This window comes from Manis javanica, chromosome 12 (assembly GCF_040802235.1).
Source record: "Manis javanica isolate MJ-LG chromosome 12, MJ_LKY, whole genome shotgun sequence".
Lineage (NCBI taxonomy): Eukaryota > Metazoa > Chordata > Mammalia > Pholidota > Manidae > Manis > Manis javanica.
Genome location: NC_133167.1, coordinates 24438694 through 24460610, shown reverse-complemented (window position 1 = coordinate 24460610; position 21917 = coordinate 24438694). Strand labels below are relative to the sequence as shown.

The window sequence follows — 21917 nt, the reverse complement described above, 5'->3', positions numbered from 1 at the left end:
AATGCCTCCAAGAGTACGTAACTTACTCTCTGGGGACAAGAGATTAAATATTTACATATTCTTGGCATTAAGCTGGTTGTTACTAAACAGATTTGGTGTTTCCTCTTCACAGCAGACACTGCATCATACTTTCAGAAATTATTCTCTAATGAACGATAGCTAATAATTATACCATACATTATTAACAGCATGTTTTTGTGAATGATCAGCATGCTTGCAGTATTTTTTTTTTTGCTTGTAGTATTTTTAACATTCATTAAAGTTGTTAAGAGACAACACAAGCATTTAAAAAAATTCCCCTAAAGTTCCTAAATGGATCAGCCAGAGTTTCCTTCAGAGTTCCAAATGACAAAATTCCTAGAATCATAGAATTATGGAATTGGCAGGCACCTCAGAGTGGTGATCTAGCCCATGTGAACAATACCATCAGTTATACTCTAACATATTATGACTCATATATAAAATAAAACATCTTAGGTTTGCTGCCCAATTTTATGGTTAATCTCACATGTGAGGTCTTAAGAGCTGGATATTTTATTTTTGGAGAAATATAAAGAAGAAGGGTTATTTTTTTTCCTCTCCTATTCCTTTTCTTATTAGTTTGTGTTCTAGAATACCACACAGGATATAATTAAATCTTGCATTAGAAAACAACATTGACTTTTCACTTCACTGCCCATGAGTAAAGGAAGTGAAGAAAGGAAGAAGGTCTATCTACTTTAAATTTCTATGGTAAAAATAGTGTATAAGTCAACAGCAGTGGTCCTGGAGTTATCTGTGTAAACTTGGAAAAGTCACATAGTCTCTCTTGGCTTCAATCTCTTTACCTATAAAATGAGGACAGAGATAATACTTGTTATATACAGATGCTGCAAAGAAAAAAATGAGACAATCCATTTAGCAGTGTCTGGCACATAGGCCCAATCCAATAAATGATAGTCGTTATTATTATTTATATCTGAATTTTACTGTTTTGTAGTCTATTCCATGGAAGGTCATGAGAATTGACATCAAGCATGGAGAGTATAAATAAAAATAAATGAGAATGCTATAACTATTGCTGCTCAAGTATGTAGGTCTCCATCCTAAAAAGAAAACAAATTTTGTAAAATGCATCCAAATAGAAAGAGCCAAAATGTACAAAATCCAGATAACAAAGAAAAAGGAAACTGAATATTATATAGTCATAAAATGACATTTGGCCAAGTATAATATGACATTTAAAGGTTATCTATTTCATAACTAGAACCATAGTGTACCCAGCTCTGGAACAGAAGGTATAGGCATGTATGGTCATTAATCTTTTCTGAATATATTATTAGACTGAACATGAAAATATAGTCAAGGATACTTTTTTAGGTAAAACAGGAAGATTAGAAAAACATCTCAGAAATCTCAAGCATATACATTTACTTAGAAAACAATACAGGCATAACTCAGAGATATTGTAAGTCAGGTTCCAGACCACTGGGATAAAGTAAATATTGCAATAAAGTGAGTCAACATGTTTTGACTTTGCAGTGCATATAAAAGAATGTTTCCACTAAAGTGTGCAATAGCATTATGTCTAAAAAAAGCATACACACCTTAATTTTAAAATACTGTATCAAAAAAATGCTATAATAACCTAAGCTTTCAGAGAGTTATAATCACTGATCACAGACCACTGTAACAAATATAATAATGGAAAAGTTTGAAATATTGTGGGAATTAACCAGAATGTGACTGACAGAGACACAAAGTGAGCAAATGCTGTAGTTGAAAAATGGCACCCATAGACTTCCTCTATACCGGGTGGCCACAAGCCTTCAAGTTGTAAAAAACGCAATATCTGAGAAGCAGCGAAATAAAATGAGAGGCCCTGACTACCCATAGCAGTAACACAGTTGAAGCGGAATGCTACTGCCACCTAGTGAAATTTTATTAAACTACCTTTGAAAGAAGGCAACAATACAACAGCACTTACTTTGAAAAGGATTAAAACTATCATTTTGCTATAAAAAATATGTATACACATTTACTTATAAATAAGTAAATATTTAAAAATAATATTTTCCTCCTATGAAAATACATTATACCAATTTTCTACTTCCTTCATGGTTAAATGTCAAATCACATTTAACATTCTGAGCTATACAGATTGGATAACCTGTGTAACTGTTAAGTAATATTGTAGTCATCTTTGTTGTAATTTAATAGGAATTCCATAAATACAAGAAATGTAGATTTTCAAGTGGATGGAAATATCTCTACTTGTTTCACTTTTTATAGTATCCAGAATAGGACTAAAGGCAAGAGTGTTCTTCAAATAAGCATTTTTGATATGAAAGTGGTGGTTGCGTTTCAAAAGAAAACAATACTAAATCCACTTTGGGTACAGTTGGGAAAGTCAGAGTGATACCACGTCATATTGTTAGGAGCCTATAGTGTATATTTCCAGAGTCATACCTTTCAAATTATATTTGAGCACTGCTACTTTCAGAAGGCAATTAATACACATTTACTCAGTGAAACAAAAGGGAATATAAATCATGTATGTTTACTTCTCAGTGGGAGACTACTGGCATTTTGAGTGAGACAACTGGTTGCTACACAAAGTATCTCTGAATTACAGGACATTAACAACACTGGCCTCCAGGGCACTAAATATTAAAACACCCCCAATGTTGTGCACCCTCCTCCTCCCTGACATTTCTAAATGCCTGGAGGGAAAAGGTCAGTCATTGAGAATCACCAATATTTGTAAATCAGTGATACATAATATAAAGTACAGCATCCTTATTCTTAAGGAAATCACAATTCAGGCAAGCCAAGTCATACTGTTTTTAAAAATATTTTCTCGATTAAGTGTGTGTCTCATTTTTATACATTTAGGACAATAATTTTAAATCTATTATATCAATAAGAAAGTCAGGATGTAAGTTTTTTTCAGAATGGAAAAAGATAACTTGATGAACATACAGAACATACAGGTAGCAAATAGTTCCCAAAACAACATGGAATAGGTCCAGAGCAGGAGCAGGAGGTTGACAAAAGACTCCCTTTATAGGAACGAAATAGAGGAAGAGATTACACAAGGGAAAAATAATAACAACAGCTAATTTTAACGAGCGTTTACTTTGCCAGGCAATATGCTAAGCACTTTGTATATATTATCTCATCTAATCATCACAGTAACTGTCTGAGGTAGCTATGGATATTATTCACGTCTTACAAATAAAAAAACATTTCTGAGAGGGCGAATTCGACTTGCCTAGACCTCAGATTCAAGTAACTGTAGTAAGATTTAAACCACACCTGACCTTAATTTCTGTAATGCTGGCCTGAAAAGCTACCAGGGTTTCATCTCTTCCTTTCTCTTTTCTTTATTATTTTTTATTAAGGTATCATTGATATACAATCTTGTGAAGGTTTCACATGAGCAACATCGTGGTTATAATATTCACCCATATTATCAAATCTCCACCATCCCCCACAACCCATTGCAGTCATTGTGCATCAGTGCACTATTTGTCTTCTCTGTGCTATATTGCCTTCCCCGTGACCCACCTACATTATGTGTACTAATCATAATGCCCCTTAATCCCCTTCCCACTCCCTTCCCACACACCCTCCCCCACCCCTTCCCTTTGGTAACTGCTAGTCCCTTCTTGGAGTCTGTGAGTCGCTTGCTGTTTTGTTCCTTCAGTTTTGCTTCATTGGTATAATACACATATGAGGGAAATCATTTGGTACTTGTCTTTCTCCACCTGGCTTATTTCACTGAGCATAATACCCTCTAGCTCCATCCATGCTGTTGCAAATGGTAGGATTTGTTTTCTTCTTATGGCTGAATAATATTCCATTGTTTATATGTATCACATCTTCTTTATCCATTCATCTACTGATGGACACTTACATTGCTTCCATTTCTTGGCTATTGTAAATAGTGCTGCGATAAACATAGGAGTGCATATGTCTTTTTGTAACTGGGCTTCTGCATTCTTAAGGTAAATTCCTAGGAGTGGAATTCCTGGGTCAAATGGTATTTCTATTTCTAGTTTTTTGAGGAAACTCCATATTGCTTTCTACAATGGCTGAACTAATTTACATTCCTACCAACAGTGTAGGAGGGTTCCCCTTCCTACACATCCTCACCAGCATGTGCTGTTCCACGTCCTTTGGATGTTAACCATCCTAACTGGTGTAAGGTGATACCTCATTGTGGTTTAATTTGCATTTCCCTGATAATTAGCAATGTGAAGCATCATTTCATGTGCCTGTTGGCCATCTGAAATTCTTCCTTGGAGAAGTGTCTGTTCAGATCCTCCACCCATTTTTTAATTGGGTTATTTGCTTTTTAGGTGTTGAGGCATGTGAGCTCTACATATTTTGGATGTTAATCCTTTATTGGATATGTTGTTTACAAATATATTCTCCCATATTGTAGGATGCTTTTTGTTCTGCTGATAGTGTGTCCTCTGCTATACAGAAAGAAGCTTTTTAGTTTGATGTAGTCCCACTTTTTCATTTTTGCTTTTGTTTCCCTTGCTTCAGGCAATGTGTTCAGGAAAAAGTTGCTCATGTTTATATTCAAGAGATTTTTTTTTGCTTATGTTTTCTTCTAAGAGTTTTATGGTTTCATGACTTACATTCAGGTCTTTGATTCATTTTGTGATTACTTTTGTACTTTTGTGTATGGAGTCAGTCAGTAATCCAGTTTCATTCTCTTACATATAGCTATCCAGTTTTGCCAACACCAGTTGTTGAAGAGGCTGTCATTTCCCCATTGTGTATCCATGGCTCCTTTATCGTGTGTTAATTGGCCACATATATGTGGGTTTATATCTCGGCTTTTGATTCTGTTCCATTGATCTATGGGTCTATTCTTGTGTCAGTACCAAATTGTTTTGATTACTGTGGTTTTGTAGTAGAGCTTGAAGTTGGGGAGCATAATCTCCCAGCTTTATTCTTCCTTCTCGGGATTGCTTTGGCTGTTCAGTCTTTTGTGGTTCCATATGAATTTTAGAACATTTATTCTAGTTCGTTGGAGAATGACATTGATGTTTTGATAGGAATTGCATTGAATCTGTAGATTGCTTTAGGAAGGATGGCCGTTATGACAATATTAATTCTTCCTGTCCATGAGCACAGGATGTACTTCCACTTATTGGTGTCTTCTTTGATTTCTCTCATAACTATCTTGTAGTTTTCAGGGTATAGTTCTTTCACTTCCTTGGTTAGGTTTATACCTAGGTATTTTATTCTTTTTGATGTAATTGTAAATGGAATTGTTTTCCTGATTCATCTTTCTGCTAGTTCACTGTTAGTCTATAGGAATACAATTGATTTCTGTGTATTAATTTTGTACCTGCAACTTTGCTGAATTCAGTTATTAGTTCTAGTAGTTTTGTGGGGGGGAGTCCTTAAGGTTTTTAATGAATAATATCATGTCATCTGAAAACAGTGACAGTTTAACTTCTTCCTTAACAATCTGGATATCTTTTTGTTTGTTTATGTAGTCTGATTGCCATGGCTAGGAACTCCAGTACTATGTTGAATAAAAGTGGGGAGAGTGGGCATCTTTGTTTTGTTCCTGACTTTAGAGGAACAGCTTTCAGCTTTTCACTGTTAAGTATGATGTTGTCTGTGGGTTTGTCGTATATGACCTTTATTATGTTGAGGTACTTGCCCTCTACACCCATTTTGTTGAAAGTTTTTTGAGAATATTGAATTTTGTCAAATGCTTTTTCAGAATTTATGGAGATGATCATGTGATTTTTGTCCTTTCTGTCGATGTGCTATATGATGTTGATAGATTTTCAAATATTGTACCAACCTTGCATCCCTAGAATAAATCCCACTTGATCATGATGATCTTTTTGATATACTTTTGAATTTGGTTTGCTAATATTTTGTTGAGCACTTTTGCTTCTATTTTCATCTGGGATATTGATTGGTCTGTAATATTTTTTTTGTGGTATTTTTGCCTGGTTTTAGTATTAGAGTGATGCTGGCCTCATAGGGTGAGTTTGGAAGTATTCCCTCCTTTTCTACTTTTTGGAAAACGTTAAGAGGATGGTTATTAGATCTTCTCTATATGTTGGATAAAATTCAGTGGTGAAGCCATCTAGTCCAGGGGATTTGCTCTTAAGTAGATTTTTTTATTACCAATTCAATTTCATTGCTGGTAATTGGTTTGTTCAGATTTTCTATTTCTTCCTAGGTCAGTCTTGGAAGGTTGTATTTTTCTAGAAAGTTGTCCATTTCTTCTAGGTTATCCAATTTGTTAGCATATAATTTTTCATAGTATTCTCTAATAATTCTTTGTATTTCTGTGGTGTCCATAGTGATTTTTCCATCCTTGTTTCGGATTCTGCTTATGTGTATACACTCTTTTTTCTTGATAAGTCTGGCTATGAATTTACATATTTTATTTTTCTCAAAGAACCAGCTCCTGATTTCATTGATTCTTTGTATTGTTTTATTCTTCTCAATTTTATTTATTTCTCCTCTGATCTTTATTATGCCCCTCCTTCTGCTGACTTTGGGCCTCATTTGTTCTTCTTTTTCTAGTTTCATTAATTGTGAGTTTAGACTGTTCATTTGGGATTGTTCTTTCTTGAGGTAAGCCTGTATTGCAACATACTTTCCTCTCAGAATGGCCTTTACTGCATCCCACAGGTTTGGGGATGTTGAGTTGTTGTTTTCATTTATCTTCATATATTGCTTGATCTCTGTTTTTATTTGGTCATTGATCCATTGATTATTTAGGAGCAAGTTGTTAAGTATCCATGAGTTTGTGGGCTTTTTTGTTTTCTTTGCAAAATTTATTTCTAGTTTCATACCTTTGTGGTCTGAGAAGCTGGTTGGCACAATTTCAATCCTTCTTAACTTACTGAGGCTCTTTTTGTGGCCAAGTATGTGATCTCTTCTGGAAAATGTTTCATGAGCACTTGAAAAGAATGTGCACTCTGCTGCTTTTGGGTGGACTGTTCTGTAGATGTCTGTTGGGCTGGGTGTTCTGTGTTGTTCAGTGCCTCTGCCTCCTTATTTATTTTCTGTCTGGTTGATCTGTCCTTTGGAGTGAGTGGTGTATTTAAGTCTCCTAAAATGAATGCATTGCATTCAGTTTCCCCCTTTAATTCTGTTAGTATTTTTTTCACATATGTAGATGATCCTGTGTTGGGAGCATAGATATTTATAATGGTTATATCCTCTGGTTGGATTGACACTTTTATCATTATGTAATGTCCTTTTTTGTCTCTTGTTACTTTCTCTGTTTTGAAGTCTATTTTGTCTGATACAAGTACTGCAACTCCTGCTTTTTTCTCCCTATTGTTTGCATGAAATATCTTTTTCCATTCCTTCACTTTTAGTCTGTGTGTGTCTTTGGGTTTGAGGTGAGTCTCTTGTAGGCAACATAAAGATGGGTCTTGCTTTTTTATCCATTCTGTAACTCTGTGTCTTTTGATTGGTGCAGTCAGTCCATTTACACTTAGGGTGATTATCAATAGATATGTACTTATTGCCATTTCAGGCTTTTGATTCATAGTTACCAAAGGTTCAAGGGTAGTTTCTTTACTATCTAACAGACTAACTTAACTTGCTTAATATGCTATTTCAAACACAATGTAAAGATGCCCAACCCCTGGGGCAATGGTGGGGTTGCAGGCATGCAGCACCGGTACCTGCCTGGAGTAAAAAGTTCTTTCCTGCTTCCTGGCTGCAGTGCCTGTCTCCACTGTCAGGGCAAGTGAGCTGAGCATGCAGGGAGAAGCCTCTATGCTACATTGTTATAGTTGCCACAGGTGGCACTGCCCTCCGGCTGGCCTGGTACAATGGTAGGGGCAGCAGGTGTGCAGACAGGTGCCAGCCAGGAGGAAGGATTGGCAGGCTGTGTATCACAGTGGAGGGCCTTGGAGCTGCATTGTCAGCCAGGGGAATGGATCACCTGAAGCTCCTGAAAGTTCTCAACCTGTTGGGATGAGTGTGCTAGGACAATTTAGTCCACCTGTCCTTTCTCCTGAGCAGCAAGCTCTATGTAATCCTTCCCCCTTTAAGACCCCTCTCATTGTTGGGAAGTCTTTCAAAGTGCCCGCCTTATTTTGTCCTGGAGCAGCCGGTTGTGGGTACCTATTCTCTACAAGCAGCTAGAACCTCAGTCTCTCCAAGTATTCTGCCTGTCTTTGCTTTCCAACCCATCTAATCTCCAAAGCACCATGTAATGTGGGTTCATGTTCCCAGAGCATCTCTAAGGGTGGGTGTTTAGCAGTCCTGAGATTCTACTCCCTCCCAGCTCCATCTCTCTTCCTCCTGTCTGTGAGCTGGAGTGGAGAGAGGGCTTGGGTCCCGCCGGATCATGGCTTTGCTACTTTACCCTTTTTTGTGAGGTCTTCTCTTTTCCCCAGATGTAGGCAGTCTGTTGCAGTCTTCGGGTCTACTCTTTCAGGGTTAGTTGTAATTGGTGTATTTTTATGTTATATGTGGTTTTGGGAGGAGGTTTCTGCCTCACTTCTCATGCTGCCATCTTTTTCCCCCTCCTGTCCATCTCTTCCTTTTTCTTCAAAAAACCTTTCAGCCAAGTCATTCTACTTAAAACTTTGGAAGTAGATTTCCAACTTTAGGTTTTCCGCTGGTAAAATGTTTCACTAATTTGATGACTGCATTGTTTATACACTGTTCCTTCATTTACGAAACTAGTGTCTAAAATTTGATTGGCATGGTTAGCAATTGTGGCCACCATATGCTGAGTTCTTCTACAATACCTTAAATTCCAGGTAAAACCCAACCTTAATTAAATGAAATCATCCACTGTCTCTGTGCTTGAACCTGGCAGCTAAACCCATTTAATAATGCTGATACACAAAAAAGCAGAAGGTACTACTATAAATTTATGATCACTAAATTGGACCCTCACACTATTAGCAGGTTATGTTTCTCTAGTTGGTTCATTCTCTCACGCTGAAAGCATATTTCAATCCATCATCACTCTCCTCAGATGTCTCCATACCCCCTTCACTCCCCTCTTTTCAAGAAATGACTTTCCTCATTGTTATTTAAGGAAACGAAGTCTTCAGAAAAGAGCTTTTACAATTTTCTACCAACATAGCACAGTATCTGACTGAACCTATACCCATCCCTTCCTCTTTTCTTCCAGCTACAACAGAGGAAGCACCTCTGCCATAGGGCTTGGAAGGCCCATCTTTCATGTGCTTTGGCACCCACCTCTCACACTTAATCAAAGATCATTTGCAGTTGATTATCTTCTACATATCAACAGTCTTTCTCTCTTTACTAAATCCTTTCTCTAGGTGTTAAAATATGCTCCAGCATTCCCATCCTAAAAGTAATAATAACAATATTAATAACCGCCAAATATCTCACTTGACCCCCACATTATTTCCCCCCACTCCACCCCCACTCATCTCTTCTTGCCCCCCAGTTACCATCTTTTCTGTCAGCTACCATTCACAGCCAAACCCAGGAAAGAGTTGCATGCCTTCAGTATTTACTGTCTCATTTCCATTTGCTCTCTACTCACTCTGATCTGGCACCACTGCCACACAAGTCTATTAATAGCTCCTCTGACATGACCTCTGCATCATCATGGCCAAGGGCACTCTTTGACCTTCATTTTCTCTTCCCAGGAAGCAGCATTTGGCCCCACTCCCTCCTACTTGAAATTCTCTTCTCTCTAGGTTTCTGTGACAATACTTGCCTGATTTCCTTCCTTCTTTCTACATGTTCATTCTCAATTGTCTTTGTAGGCTCTTCCTTTCCAATTGTATCTTTAAATCTTGTTTTCTCAGGACTCTGTCCTAGGACCTCTTCTTATTTTACCTTATTCCTTACTCTCTCTCCCTCAGTGATCTCATTCATTTCCATAGTTTCTAATACCACTTAAATGGAGATTATTCCATTATTTATGTTTATCCCAGACCAATTTCAGATGAGTTAAATCAATATCATGTAATACTAAACTGTGACAAACTTACCTGTATATTGGCAACTGTTTTCCCAAAAGCTTTTCTTTGTTTAACATAGTTCCTGGTTTCTTCAAACATGAATTCACTGGCTGAAACTGCCAACTCAGAAATCAATAGTCTTTCCTATAACCCAAAATTAGGTCTTGATTATTATTCTAATTATAAATGATTTTCACATGATTTCAATAATAATAAATCCCATAAATAATCTTCATAAAACTTCTAAAGATTACTTTATAAGGCTCCCATAAAGATATGTAAGAATATTTTGACATATCTATAACACTCTCTAAAATAAATCCTTCTAAAATAAATCCTTTATTTTCATGACTGTCTTTACTATATATATTTATAGATAGATATGTATTTTTTTAATCCCCTCTTCTCTTTACTCATGTATGAGAAAAGAAATTCTGAAGTTGTTGATTTTTATTTATTGATCTCCAAGCACTATGCATTCTATTATATGGAATCAACATCCTATCTGGAAATCAATATCTGAAAGCACATAAGGTTAAATTTTGCCTACTAGGGCTAGTGATTTTTGTATTCTCTTTCCATGCCAGTCTTCCTAGCCCTTGTCCCTAGCTCTGTGTTTAACTCATGCTGTGTCAGTCACTAGGCAAATGCACCCTCTCATGCTGGCACGTGAGATTCAATGATCACTGAGCAACCGTACTCACAAAACACAGATATGAGGGTTGACCCTATGTGGCTTACTTTTCAGTCTAAATTCAGTGATTTTCCTCTTTGATTCCCAGGTATTATTAAGAAAGAAACACACAAAAACCTGCCATATGCCTCTCTCCTTATAAAAAGCTAAGAATTCTTGACTTGTAGTTAAGACACTTAAATCATTCCAAGAATCAGAAGTGAAACACCTATTTTCCCTATTCACTTATATGTTTGGGTTGGAAATTCCTGAGTCCATTCATCTACTTATCTAGCCTACAAAATTCATTTTTTTTATGACTTTAAGTTATAGTCAAATAACTGGCTGTATCATGTTTTGTATGTTTTATGTAGTTCTATATTATTATAGTCCAGTCCAGCATCTAATCATATAATCATAAGATGTAATCTTTAATACTTCTGACCTGTGGAAGTTCTTGCATGAGGTAATAGAAGCCTTTATTCTCTTCTCCAAGTAGGGCACTAGCTGGCAACCGCACATCTTCAAAGAATAACTCTGCAGTATCCTAAGACAGCATACAATTAAGTAGAGAATTATCTCACTGAAATCTCCCTATAACTCTCTGAGATGATTACTATTTCCATTTTAGAAAAACAATACAAAACAAATTGGAAGCCAAGTTGCAGTGGTTAATTAATACAACTACAAAGTGGTAAACCAGGGATTCAAACCCAGGTCCATCTCCTTCTAAAACCAGTAGCCTTTTCACTGTAATACACTGTCATTCTAGCCCCAGTTCTGCGGGTACTGAAAACTAAGGATTTCTAATACATATTAAGTAAAACATATTTTGTTTTTGGTAATGAGAGAAATTACCAATAACCAAATAATAGAAAAGTATTTTCTCTTCTTATTTCATAATTTTCTTCAATTTCATAGACAGAGGGCTTATTATCTTGCAGTTAATTGTGCCACTTCTGAAGCAGTTATTCAAAATATCCTCACTTCCATTGCTGACCATCAGAAAGAGACATAATGCTGCATAAATGCTGGAACATATTCCCATTACCATTTCTGAAAAGCATATTTTAGGAATTCAGCATAAAAAGGTATAATTGGCTATATGCAGTTCTATACATAAGGCATAATTGAGTAAACTTGATTACTTATAATTAATAACTTACTAATAATTAAGTAAATTCAACTATTACTTGAATACGATTTATATTATGACTTACTTGGGCTTTTAATCCCATTTTATGTAACTTTCTTCCCTTGATAAATCCTTTCATTCCATTTTCCACCAGAAAAAGGCTAATTCCATGGGCACGAGAGCGAGCTTCACGATTTGTGACTGTCACCACAATCACAACGTCACTTAACCACCCATTAGTGATGAATACCTGCAAAACCCAAAGTATATTGTGATCCTCCCCACAATAATTTAGATCCATGTGCAAGTCCTGACTGAGAGAAAGTACATTCAAGAAGACTTAACAAGACAAGACATGCTTTATACCTCTCTCTGTATTCTATCCAAATATTTGCGCTGTCGATTATTCAGGCATGAAGTTGTTAAAGAGCAGGAATAAAATAACTCAATGCTCCAAAATGAAGCCTATGCATTTTCTTTCCACTCTTAATATTGTAAATAATAATAAGTAACAGATTTTATGCTATTTTCAAACTAAAACAAAATTGTCTATAAAAATGATAAACTGTATTTTAGAAAGAAGCTGCTGGTGAGAAAAAAGAATCTGTTCAAAAAGGCTCTATACAATGAAAGTGTTTGTACTCTCAGACCAGTTTTGATAAGGCATAGTTTTCATTTTCATGATGGATGGCCTACTTTTTTTTTAGAAGACCTACATAAAGGATAAAGTAAAAAATGAAAAAATAATAAGGGACAGAATTTTTTAAATTGAGGGATAAAATAACAAAGTAAGTAAGAGATATTAGGTTATCAGATGATATTTATTCAGAAAACAAATACATCAGAGCAAATATCATTCTGCATCTTTTCCAGGTTACCACAATCACTTCCATGGCTGTCATTACCATCTATATGCTGATGACTCCAAACCTTTATCTAAGCCAAATTTTTTCTTAGGTTCTAGACCTGTATAACTACCTGCTTCTGGATCATTCACCTGATGAATCAGGCAGAACATATTCCTTCTACCCCTACTCCTATCTAATCCTGACTATCAATCTTTTTTCACTATCCCAATGAATGGTGCCAATAAATCATGTTATCATCCTGTTCATATTCAATTTGACATCTAGTTCTCTCAAATCCATTTCAACACTTTTTATATCTATTTGCTTCCTTTCACTTCTATTGCTATGACCTTATTTCAGGCCCTCATCATTTCCTGCGTAAGTTCTGACAACTGATTTCTCTGTAGCTTTATTATCTATCATGATGTCAACAGATTTTTCTAAAATGTGAATCTTATTTAAAAATTATATCACTTTCACATTTAAAAATCTTTGAAAACTTCCTAGTGGGCTTCAGGATAAATTCTAAACCCTTAGCAAGGCATGTAAAACTCATCACAAAGTGGTACTAGCTTGGCAGTCCTGCTATACCTCTTGTCCCACTTTCCCTCACACCCTGTCTCCGGGTCAGCCCTCCTGAGTTCCTTGCTATCCTCCACATTTCAAGGTCTCACTTACTATGGGTCTTTGGGAATCTTGTTTCCTCTCATGGGAGGCCCTTTCTCAGTTCTGCTAGAAAAAATCCTACTCATCTTAGACTAAGTTCAGACATCACCTCTTCCAGAGGGTTTTCCTAAATTGCCCAGCCTGGGTTAAGTACTCCCATAACACCTTGAATTTACCATTATTTTAACATTTATCTAACTATATTCAAATGATCTATTTTTATCTCTATCCCTTCAAAGCAGGAGCATAAAATGGTGTTGGTTATTCTCATCACTTAACATCAATGCCCTTTATAAGATTTATGCTCTAAATCCACAGTGATGATACACATAAATAATGGTAAATGATATTAGTGTCAAATGACAAGAGATAAAGGTGGTGATGGTGGCTTGTTGTTAAGTGACAAAAATAAAAGACCTTCAACATCTCTCTGTACTAGGAGCTCCCTGAGGGTAAGGACTATTTCCTTTTCATATGTCTATTCTCAGTGCTCACAATAGTGTTTGGCCTATAGGAGGCCTTCAAGAATGTTTGTTGAATAAATGAGAAAAACATATTCCTCAAAAAGATTTCTATATAGCATGGCAAAAATATTTTGTCTACAGTACTGCTCCTTTATAATACTGTCTTGCTCAAAAACCTCTGAGGTTTCCCAATTTCCTACCTTTCTGAGATAATAATGACCATTTGTGTAGTTATCACCGTTGAATTGCTGAAATGGTGGGTTTTTTCTGAGTCACACAGCATCCAGGAATTATAACCTATATGCTGTAAATCCATGGTCTCAGACATAGATAATGAACAGGCAATGGAATGGAAAGGAAAGGGCAAGAATTGTTCATTTTAACACTGCTCTCAATCAAATGCAGTTCCCAGTTCTTAGACATAATTACAGAAGAAAGTTAATAGATTCGAAACCATTTCTGCAATAGCCTGACAAAATATATGTCCACCATGATTGATCCCCTTTTCTAATAAAGTTATAAGAGAATTCTTTTTGTAAGAAGACTTTCTCAATTTATTTCCGAATAACGGCAGTCAAAATTTTAATAGATCTGGAATTATTCCTACTGGGGGCCAATATAATTTCTTTTTGGTCACTGAATGCTTATAACCCAAGCTCATTGTAAATGTTGTATAGACAGTATATTGTTAAAAAAGCAAAAGGGCAAAAAAATTCTCCATGAGTCTAACATACAGATATCATTATGAATTTCCTTTCCAGTCTTTTCTTCTATTGTACTTAAATTATTCTACATTTACATTCTGTGTGCATTCTCCACTTAAATGTTAATATGATCTTTTCACTTAACATAATTAGTTTCCTATACTGTTAAAAACTTTGTGTCGACACTTTCATGGGTGCAAATTAGGTCATCTTATGGATGTACTACATTTATTCCTTTACCTTGGCTTCCTTAAAATTTGTGTTATTCCTAAAGACTGCTGAAAACAGAGTCAGTGGTACTGTCCTGGGTAGTTCCCACAGAAGACTCTAACTGAGCATATGGGGCCTGCTTAGAAAGCTGGAGTCACAGAGGGTGGTTCCCACTTGTGTGTCAAAACAATCCCCCTGGGTAGAGAGACTTAATTCATTATATATTGGAATTAGTACTTATTTATTACAATCTTAGGAGGATGAATAAATTTAGACTAATATTTCTTAAAGTACGTTCGAACAAGGCTAATAAAAAGAGAATTCCTAGGATGTAAGACATACAATATCCAACTTGAAAGGTTCACAATGCATAGCAGCATAGCAGCATGAGAAGTTGTGCACATTTTCCAAACATATCTGTTATCTTATCATAGATACTGTTTTATGTATGATAACTATGAAATTAGATCATGGTCTTTAGAACTGTGCCTCTCAAAATGTGTTCTTCAGACTAGTATCAGTCCTGGATAATGTAAGTACAGAAACTGAGAGTATTTAGAAAATTTTGTAACAATTTGAAAGTGTCACAATATTGAAGTTAGTGATTTTCAAATTCAAAACATATCAGAAAATGTTTTTAAATTTTTAAAGAAAAAGAAAGGTTAGTCCTTCAACAGGCTTTGAAACATATTTCCAAAAAAAAGACTTCCTTAGAGTAGAAAATGAACATCTTTCCTTAACACTCAGTCAACAACAAAGTTTTACAGAGTACATACCAGTTAAAACTAAACAAAGGGAAATGAAGGTAAACAGAGGTAAACAAAAATCTGTCATCGGTGATACTAGATTCTAAAGGATACATTTACTCGAGCTCATCTGTAAACTTAATTGGAGGGGCTTTCCGATTCTATCAGTGGGTTGATGTGATTCTCAGAAGGATTAAAGTGTTCTCAATTTCTATAAAAAATATCCTTCTTTTCCTGAGAGCTTCTGAAACTCAACATTTACGAGAAGTCTTATCCCTAATTTATCATCAACATTAAGTTAATTAACTATTAACTTTTTTTTTGTCCCAAATTTGGGCAATTTGAGCCTTAATGTTCCCTTTTCTGGTTTGATAAGGGCTGTTTGGAAGCTAAAACAACATTTGCCATACCAGTGAGGGCATACAAAATGGCACATAGAAGAGGAACAGATCTCATGTGGTAAAAATGTTGCAAAATTCTGTCTTTAAAACAGAACAACTTAAGTAAATTCAATTCATGTGAGTCCATAGATCTGATAGAATCAATAATAAGTAGTCTTTGAGATATTGTTATAATGTCCTGGCGCAACTCTGGAGAGAAGGGCTATGGAAGCCATTATTTACACACCTTGCTTCCATTGAGAATCCAGTCACTTCCATCTTTTTTGGCATTTGTTCTTACTCCTTGCAAATCACTATAATTGAAAGGATGAAAAATTCGTTAATTGGTAAAAGGTGAATTATGAAAATGTCATATAACTATGCATATAATGTGATAATTCAAACTGGTTATTATAAAAATTGATCTTTAACTGATACTAGGAATGGTCACACAAATGCACTGAAAAAATCATGCCTGATACATTCTATTCTAAACCACCTCTACAAGTGGATATATGATTAAAATCATATAAACTAGCTAGAGATTATACAGCATAACAAGGCTCAACTAGCAATCAAGACCCCTAAATTAAGACTCCGATGATATTTCAAGGCCCACTATATCCCTGGGATCATATATACTTGCATACCTCCATTGACCTTGATATCTTCCCCTGTCTACATTGATCAAAACTTAGCTATTTAAAAGTCTGTCTTAAATGCCATTTCTTCTACAAGCCTGCTCTAAAACAATATTCTTTGAAATATACTATAAACAATACAGTTAAAATATTAAAAATACAGACAGCATTCCATGTAAAGGAGAAAAATGATTCAAAAAATAATTTTATCTCCTGCTCCTATATATGAACCTCATGGTAATGAAAGCCAATCAAAATCAGAGCAGAAATAAATGAAATAGAGACTAAGAAAATAATAGAAAAGATCAATGAAACTAGAGTTGGGTCTTTGAAAGGATAAACAAAAACTAAAAGGATAAACCTTTAGTCAGACTCAAGAGAAAAAGAAAGAGGGCTCAAAGAAATACAATCAGAAATGAAAGACAAGAAGTTACAATTGATACCACAGAAATACAAAGGATTATAGGATATTACTACTAAAGTTTTTATGACAACAAACTGGACAACCTAGAAAAAATGGATAAATTCCTAGAAACATGCAATCTCTCAAGACTGATCCAGGAAGAAATAGAAAATAAGAACAGACTGATTACTAGCAACAATGAATCAGTAATCAAAAACTCCCACAAACAAAAGTCCAGCTCTTGGCTAACATCTGCAAATGGATTTCAGTAGGGTTCCACCACTTCCAGAACTGATGAGTGGCTTACTCTGCCTAAACTGTTTGTACAAACAATATAGTTTATGATGAATACCTGCTTCCTTTCTGGGAACTTTTGGTACCTGCTTAACAAAGGATATCCTCTGTGACCAGCCCCCAATAAAACTCTGGACACTGAGTCTCTAATGAACTCTCTGGTAGATAACATTTCACAGCGCTGTCATGACCTGTTGCTAAAGGAATTAAGCAAGTCTTGCAAGACTCCTTTAGGAGAGGACTCTTATAAGCTGCTCATTCTCTATGGATTTCAATCCATGAGGTTTTTCCTTTGCCATTTTTTTTGCATTCTTTAATACAAATACTTTAATATTGTAATAAATTATGACTGTCAGTAGGATTATATGCTGAATACTGTGACATCTCCTAGTAAATAATTGACTCTGCGGGTGGTCTCGGGAACAACTGACATTAGAACAGAATCACCTATTTGAAATATAGGTTAAATAACAAAAATACATAAATCAACTTGTAGCCTGGTTTTCATCAAAAGAATGGACACTTAAAGGGAACACTTTAAAGCTGTAGGCTGTTGTATTCTAACACCGTAATTTTCATCAAAAAATGGTATGAAGTATTATTAAAATCTATACATGGTTACATGGTTTACTAATGCTTACTTATCAAAGGTAATGAAGGTAATGACATAACTGTGGGGTTTTTTTTCAGTATGAACATTTTTATTTTAATGTGAAATACATACAATAAAATGCACATACCAGTGCACACTTTGAAGAATTTTGACATGTGTACACACCGTTAACTATCACCCAGATCAAGATATTAAACATTCTAAGTTTTCCCCCTTCACCTATCTTACCCTTACCCCTACCCCCATTCCCTGTGTCAACCCTCAGTCTGTTCCCTATGTTTGCATCTATTTCAGTAGTTTGTTTTCGGTTTTCTTTAGAATGCATGTATAAGTGAAAACATATGGTATTTGTCCTTCTCTGTCTTATTTCACTTAGGGTAATACCCTCTAGGCCCATCCATGTTGTCACAAATGGCAATATTTCATTTTCCATGGCTGTGTAATATTCTATTATATGTAGGAACCACATCTTGCTTATGTTTTCATCTATCAGTGGACATTTAGGTTGTTCCTTATTTTGGCTATTGTAAATAATGTTATGATAAACAAAGGAGTGCAAATAACTTTTAACACAAGTGATTTTGTTTCCTTTGAGAAAATTCCCAGAAGTGGAATTGCTGGGTCATATGCTATTTCTATTTTTAGATTTCTGAGAAACTTCCACACTGTTATACATAATGGCCTCACCAATTTGCAATCCCACCAATAGTGTATTAGGGTTCCTTTTACTCCACATTCTCTCCAACACTTGTTAATTCTTGTCTTGTTGATATAAGCCATTCCAATTGGTATGAGGTGATACCTCACTGTGGTTTTGATTTGCATTTCCTGATGTTCAGTGACATTGAACATCTTTCTAGGCATCTGTTAGCCATCTGTACATTTTCTTCGGAAAAATGACCATTCAGGTCCTCTGCCTATTTTTTAATAGACTATCCATGTTTTTGGTGTTGTATCAATACAGTTTGGATATTATCCCCTCATCAGATATATCATTTGCAAATCTTTCCCATTCAGTAGACTTTCTTTTCATTTTGTTGATGGTTTCCTTTGCTGGGCAGAAGAATTTTAGTTTGGTGTAGTCCCACTTGTGTATCTTTGCTTTTATTTCCCTTATCTGGGGAGACATATCCAGAAAAAACTACTAGTGCAATGTTTAAGAATTTAGTGCCTATGTTTTCTTCTAGAAGTTTTATGGTTTCATAAAGTCTTAAATTCAGTCCTTTATTCCATTTTGAGTTTATTTTAGTTCAGGTGTAAGAAGACAAGGATCACTTTCATTTTTCGTAAGTAGCTCTTCAGTTTTCCCGATACCATTTATTGAAGAGACTGTATTTTTTCCATGGTACAGTCTTGCCTCCTTTGTCTTATATTTCAGGTTTTTTTGAGTTCCATACTAACTTTAGTATTATTTGTTCTAGTTCAGTGAAAAATGACATTGATATTTTGATAGGGATTGCAATTAATCTGTCAATTGCTTTGGACAGTATGGCCATTTTAACAATATTAATTCTTCCTATCCATGAGCATGGAATAGCTTTTCATTTTTTCATTTATTTGTGTCTTCTTCAATTTCTTTCATCAACATCTTACCACTGACCCAATGTTTTCAAGTACAGGTCTTTTACCTCTTTGGTTAAATTTATTCTTAGGTATTTTATTCTTTTTAATGCAATTGTAAATGGGATTTTTTTCTTAAGTTCTCTTTCTGTTAATTATCTGTACATAGAAATGTAATAGATTTCAGTATAGTAATTTCATATTCCTGTAACTTTACTGAATTCATTTATTCATTCTAGTGGTCTTTTGTGGTGGGGCCTTTATAGTCTTCGATAAATATTATCATGTCACTTGCAAATAGTGACAATTTTACTTGTTCCTTACTAACTTAGATGCTTTTTATTTCTTTTTTCTTATCTGATTGCTGCGGCCAGGACTTGTAGGACTATGTTGAATAAAAGTGGTGTGTGCACTCTGGTCTTGTTACTTATCTTAGAGGAAAGGCTTAGTATTTTGAATTGCATATGATGTTTGCTATGGGTTTGTATGTGGTCTTTATTATGTGAGATTTGTTCCCTCTATACCCACTTGGTTGAGAGTATTCCTCATGAACTGATACTGAATTTTGTCAAATACTTTTTCAGCATCTATTAAGATGACCATATGGTTCCATCCTTCCTTTTGTTAATGCAGTATATCACATTTACTGATTTGTGGATATTGTACTATGCTTGCATCTCTAGAATAAATCCCATTTCACTGTGATAAATGAGACTTTTGATGTATCTTTTAAATTCAGTTTGCTAATATTTTGTTGAAGATTTTGCTGAGCATCTGTGTTCATCAGAGATATCGGTCTATGATTTTTTTTGTAGTGTCTTTTGTTTTGCTATTAGAGTAATACTGGACTCATAGAAAAAGTTTGGAAGTATTCCCTCCTCTTCTATTTTTTGGAATACTTCAAGAAGGGTAGGCATTAACTCTTCCTTAAATGTTTGGTAGAACTTAGCTGTGAAGTTATCTGGCCCTAGAATTATTTTTATTGGGAGTTTTTTGACCACTGCTTCAATTTTATTACTCGTAATCAGTCTGTTCATATTTTCTGTCTCTTTCTGGTTCAGTCTTGGGAGATTTCATGTTTCCAGGAATTTATCCATTTCTTCTATGTTGTCCAGTTTGCTGGCATATAATTTTTGTAGTATTCTCTGATAATCCTTTGTATCTCTGTGGTGTCAGCTGTAATTTCTCATCTTTGACTTCTGATTTTATTTCTTTGAGCCCCCTTCTTTTTTTCTTAAGGCTGACTAAAAGTTTATTGATTTTATTTCTTTCAAAGAACCAGCTCTTAGCTTTGTTGATCTTTTGTATTATTACTTTAGTCTCTATATCATTTATTTCTGCTCTTATCTTTATCATTTCCTTCCTTTTCATTCTTTTTCTAGTTCCTTTAGGTGTAGAGTTAGATTGTTTGAATTTTTTCTTGTTTCTTGAGGTAGGCCTGTAATGCTATAAACTTCCCTTGGCACTGCTTTTGCTGTATCCCAAAGATTTTGCATTGTTGTATTTCTAATTTCATTACTCTCCAAGTATTTTTTAATTTCCTCTTTCTTGCCCCATTCATTGTTTAGTAGCATGCTGTTTAGCCTCCATGTGTTTCTTTCTTTCCAGTTTTTTTCCTGTAGTTGATTTTCAGTTTCATAGTGTTGTGGTTGGAAAAGATGCTTTCATGACATCAATCTTCCTAAATTTATTAACACTTGTTTTGTAGCCTAACACATGATCTATCCTGGAGAAATGTTCCATGTGCATTGGAAAAGGAGTATCCTGCTGTTTTGGAATGTAATGGTCTTATATATCTATTAAGGCTCATTTGGTCTAATGTGTCATTCAAAGACACTGTTTCCCTATTGATTTTCTGTCTAGATGATCTATTCATTAATGTAAGTGAGGTGCTAAAGTCCCCTACTACTATTGTATTACTGTCAATTTCTCCCTTCATGTTTGTTTATGTTTGCTCTATGAGTTTAGGTACTCCTCTGTTGGGTGCTTAGATATTTACAATAGTTATATCTTCTTGGTGAATTGATTCCTTAAGCATTATATAGTGTCATTCTTTGTTAAAGTTTTTGTTTTAAAGTCTATTTTGTCTGATATAAGTACTATTACTCCAGCTTTTTTCATTTCTATTTGAATGAAATATCTTTTCCTATTCTTTCAGTTTCAGTTCGTGTATGTCTTTAGGTCTGAAGTAAGTCTCTTACAGGCAGCATATAGATGGGTCTTGTTTTTATCCATTCAATTACCTATATCTTTTGATTGGTGTATTAGTCTTATTTACATTTAAAGTAATTACTGATAGCTATTACTTATTGCCATTTTGTTGAACATTTTCTGGCTGTTTTTGTTGTTCTTCTCTGGTTGTTTCTTTTTCTCTTGCTCTTTTCTCTTGTCCATGATGATTTAATTTGGCTTTATGGCTGTATTCTTTTCTCTTTATCTTTTGTGTCTATTATAGGGTTTTCATTTGTGGTTACCATGCAGTTTATAGTCTTACATGTATAGCAGTCTTTGTTAAGTTGATGGTTGTTTAATTTCAAATGCATTCTAATAGCACATTTTTAAGCCCCCTCTTCCACATCTCGTGCATGATGTTTTCTTTAACACCTTTTATTTAGTGATTAACTTAACTAATT

At 35.0% G+C, this 21917-nt stretch overlaps 1 protein-coding gene across 1 annotated transcript in view; it reads right to left on the bottom strand.

Annotated features, from left to right (window-relative positions):
• Window positions 1-21917, bottom strand: part of ACADL (acyl-CoA dehydrogenase long chain) — a 60514-nt gene that overhangs the window by 15244 nt on the left and 23353 nt on the right. The window contains exons 5-8 of the mRNA XM_017655793.3: window positions 16021-16087; window positions 11841-12005; window positions 11066-11167; window positions 9978-10091 (exon numbers count right to left, since the gene is read on the bottom strand). Coding sequence (XP_017511282.3) covers window positions 9978-10091; window positions 11066-11167; window positions 11841-12005; window positions 16021-16087 — 448 coding nt within the window. The remainder of the gene's footprint in view (window positions 1-9977; window positions 10092-11065; window positions 11168-11840; window positions 12006-16020; window positions 16088-21917) is intronic.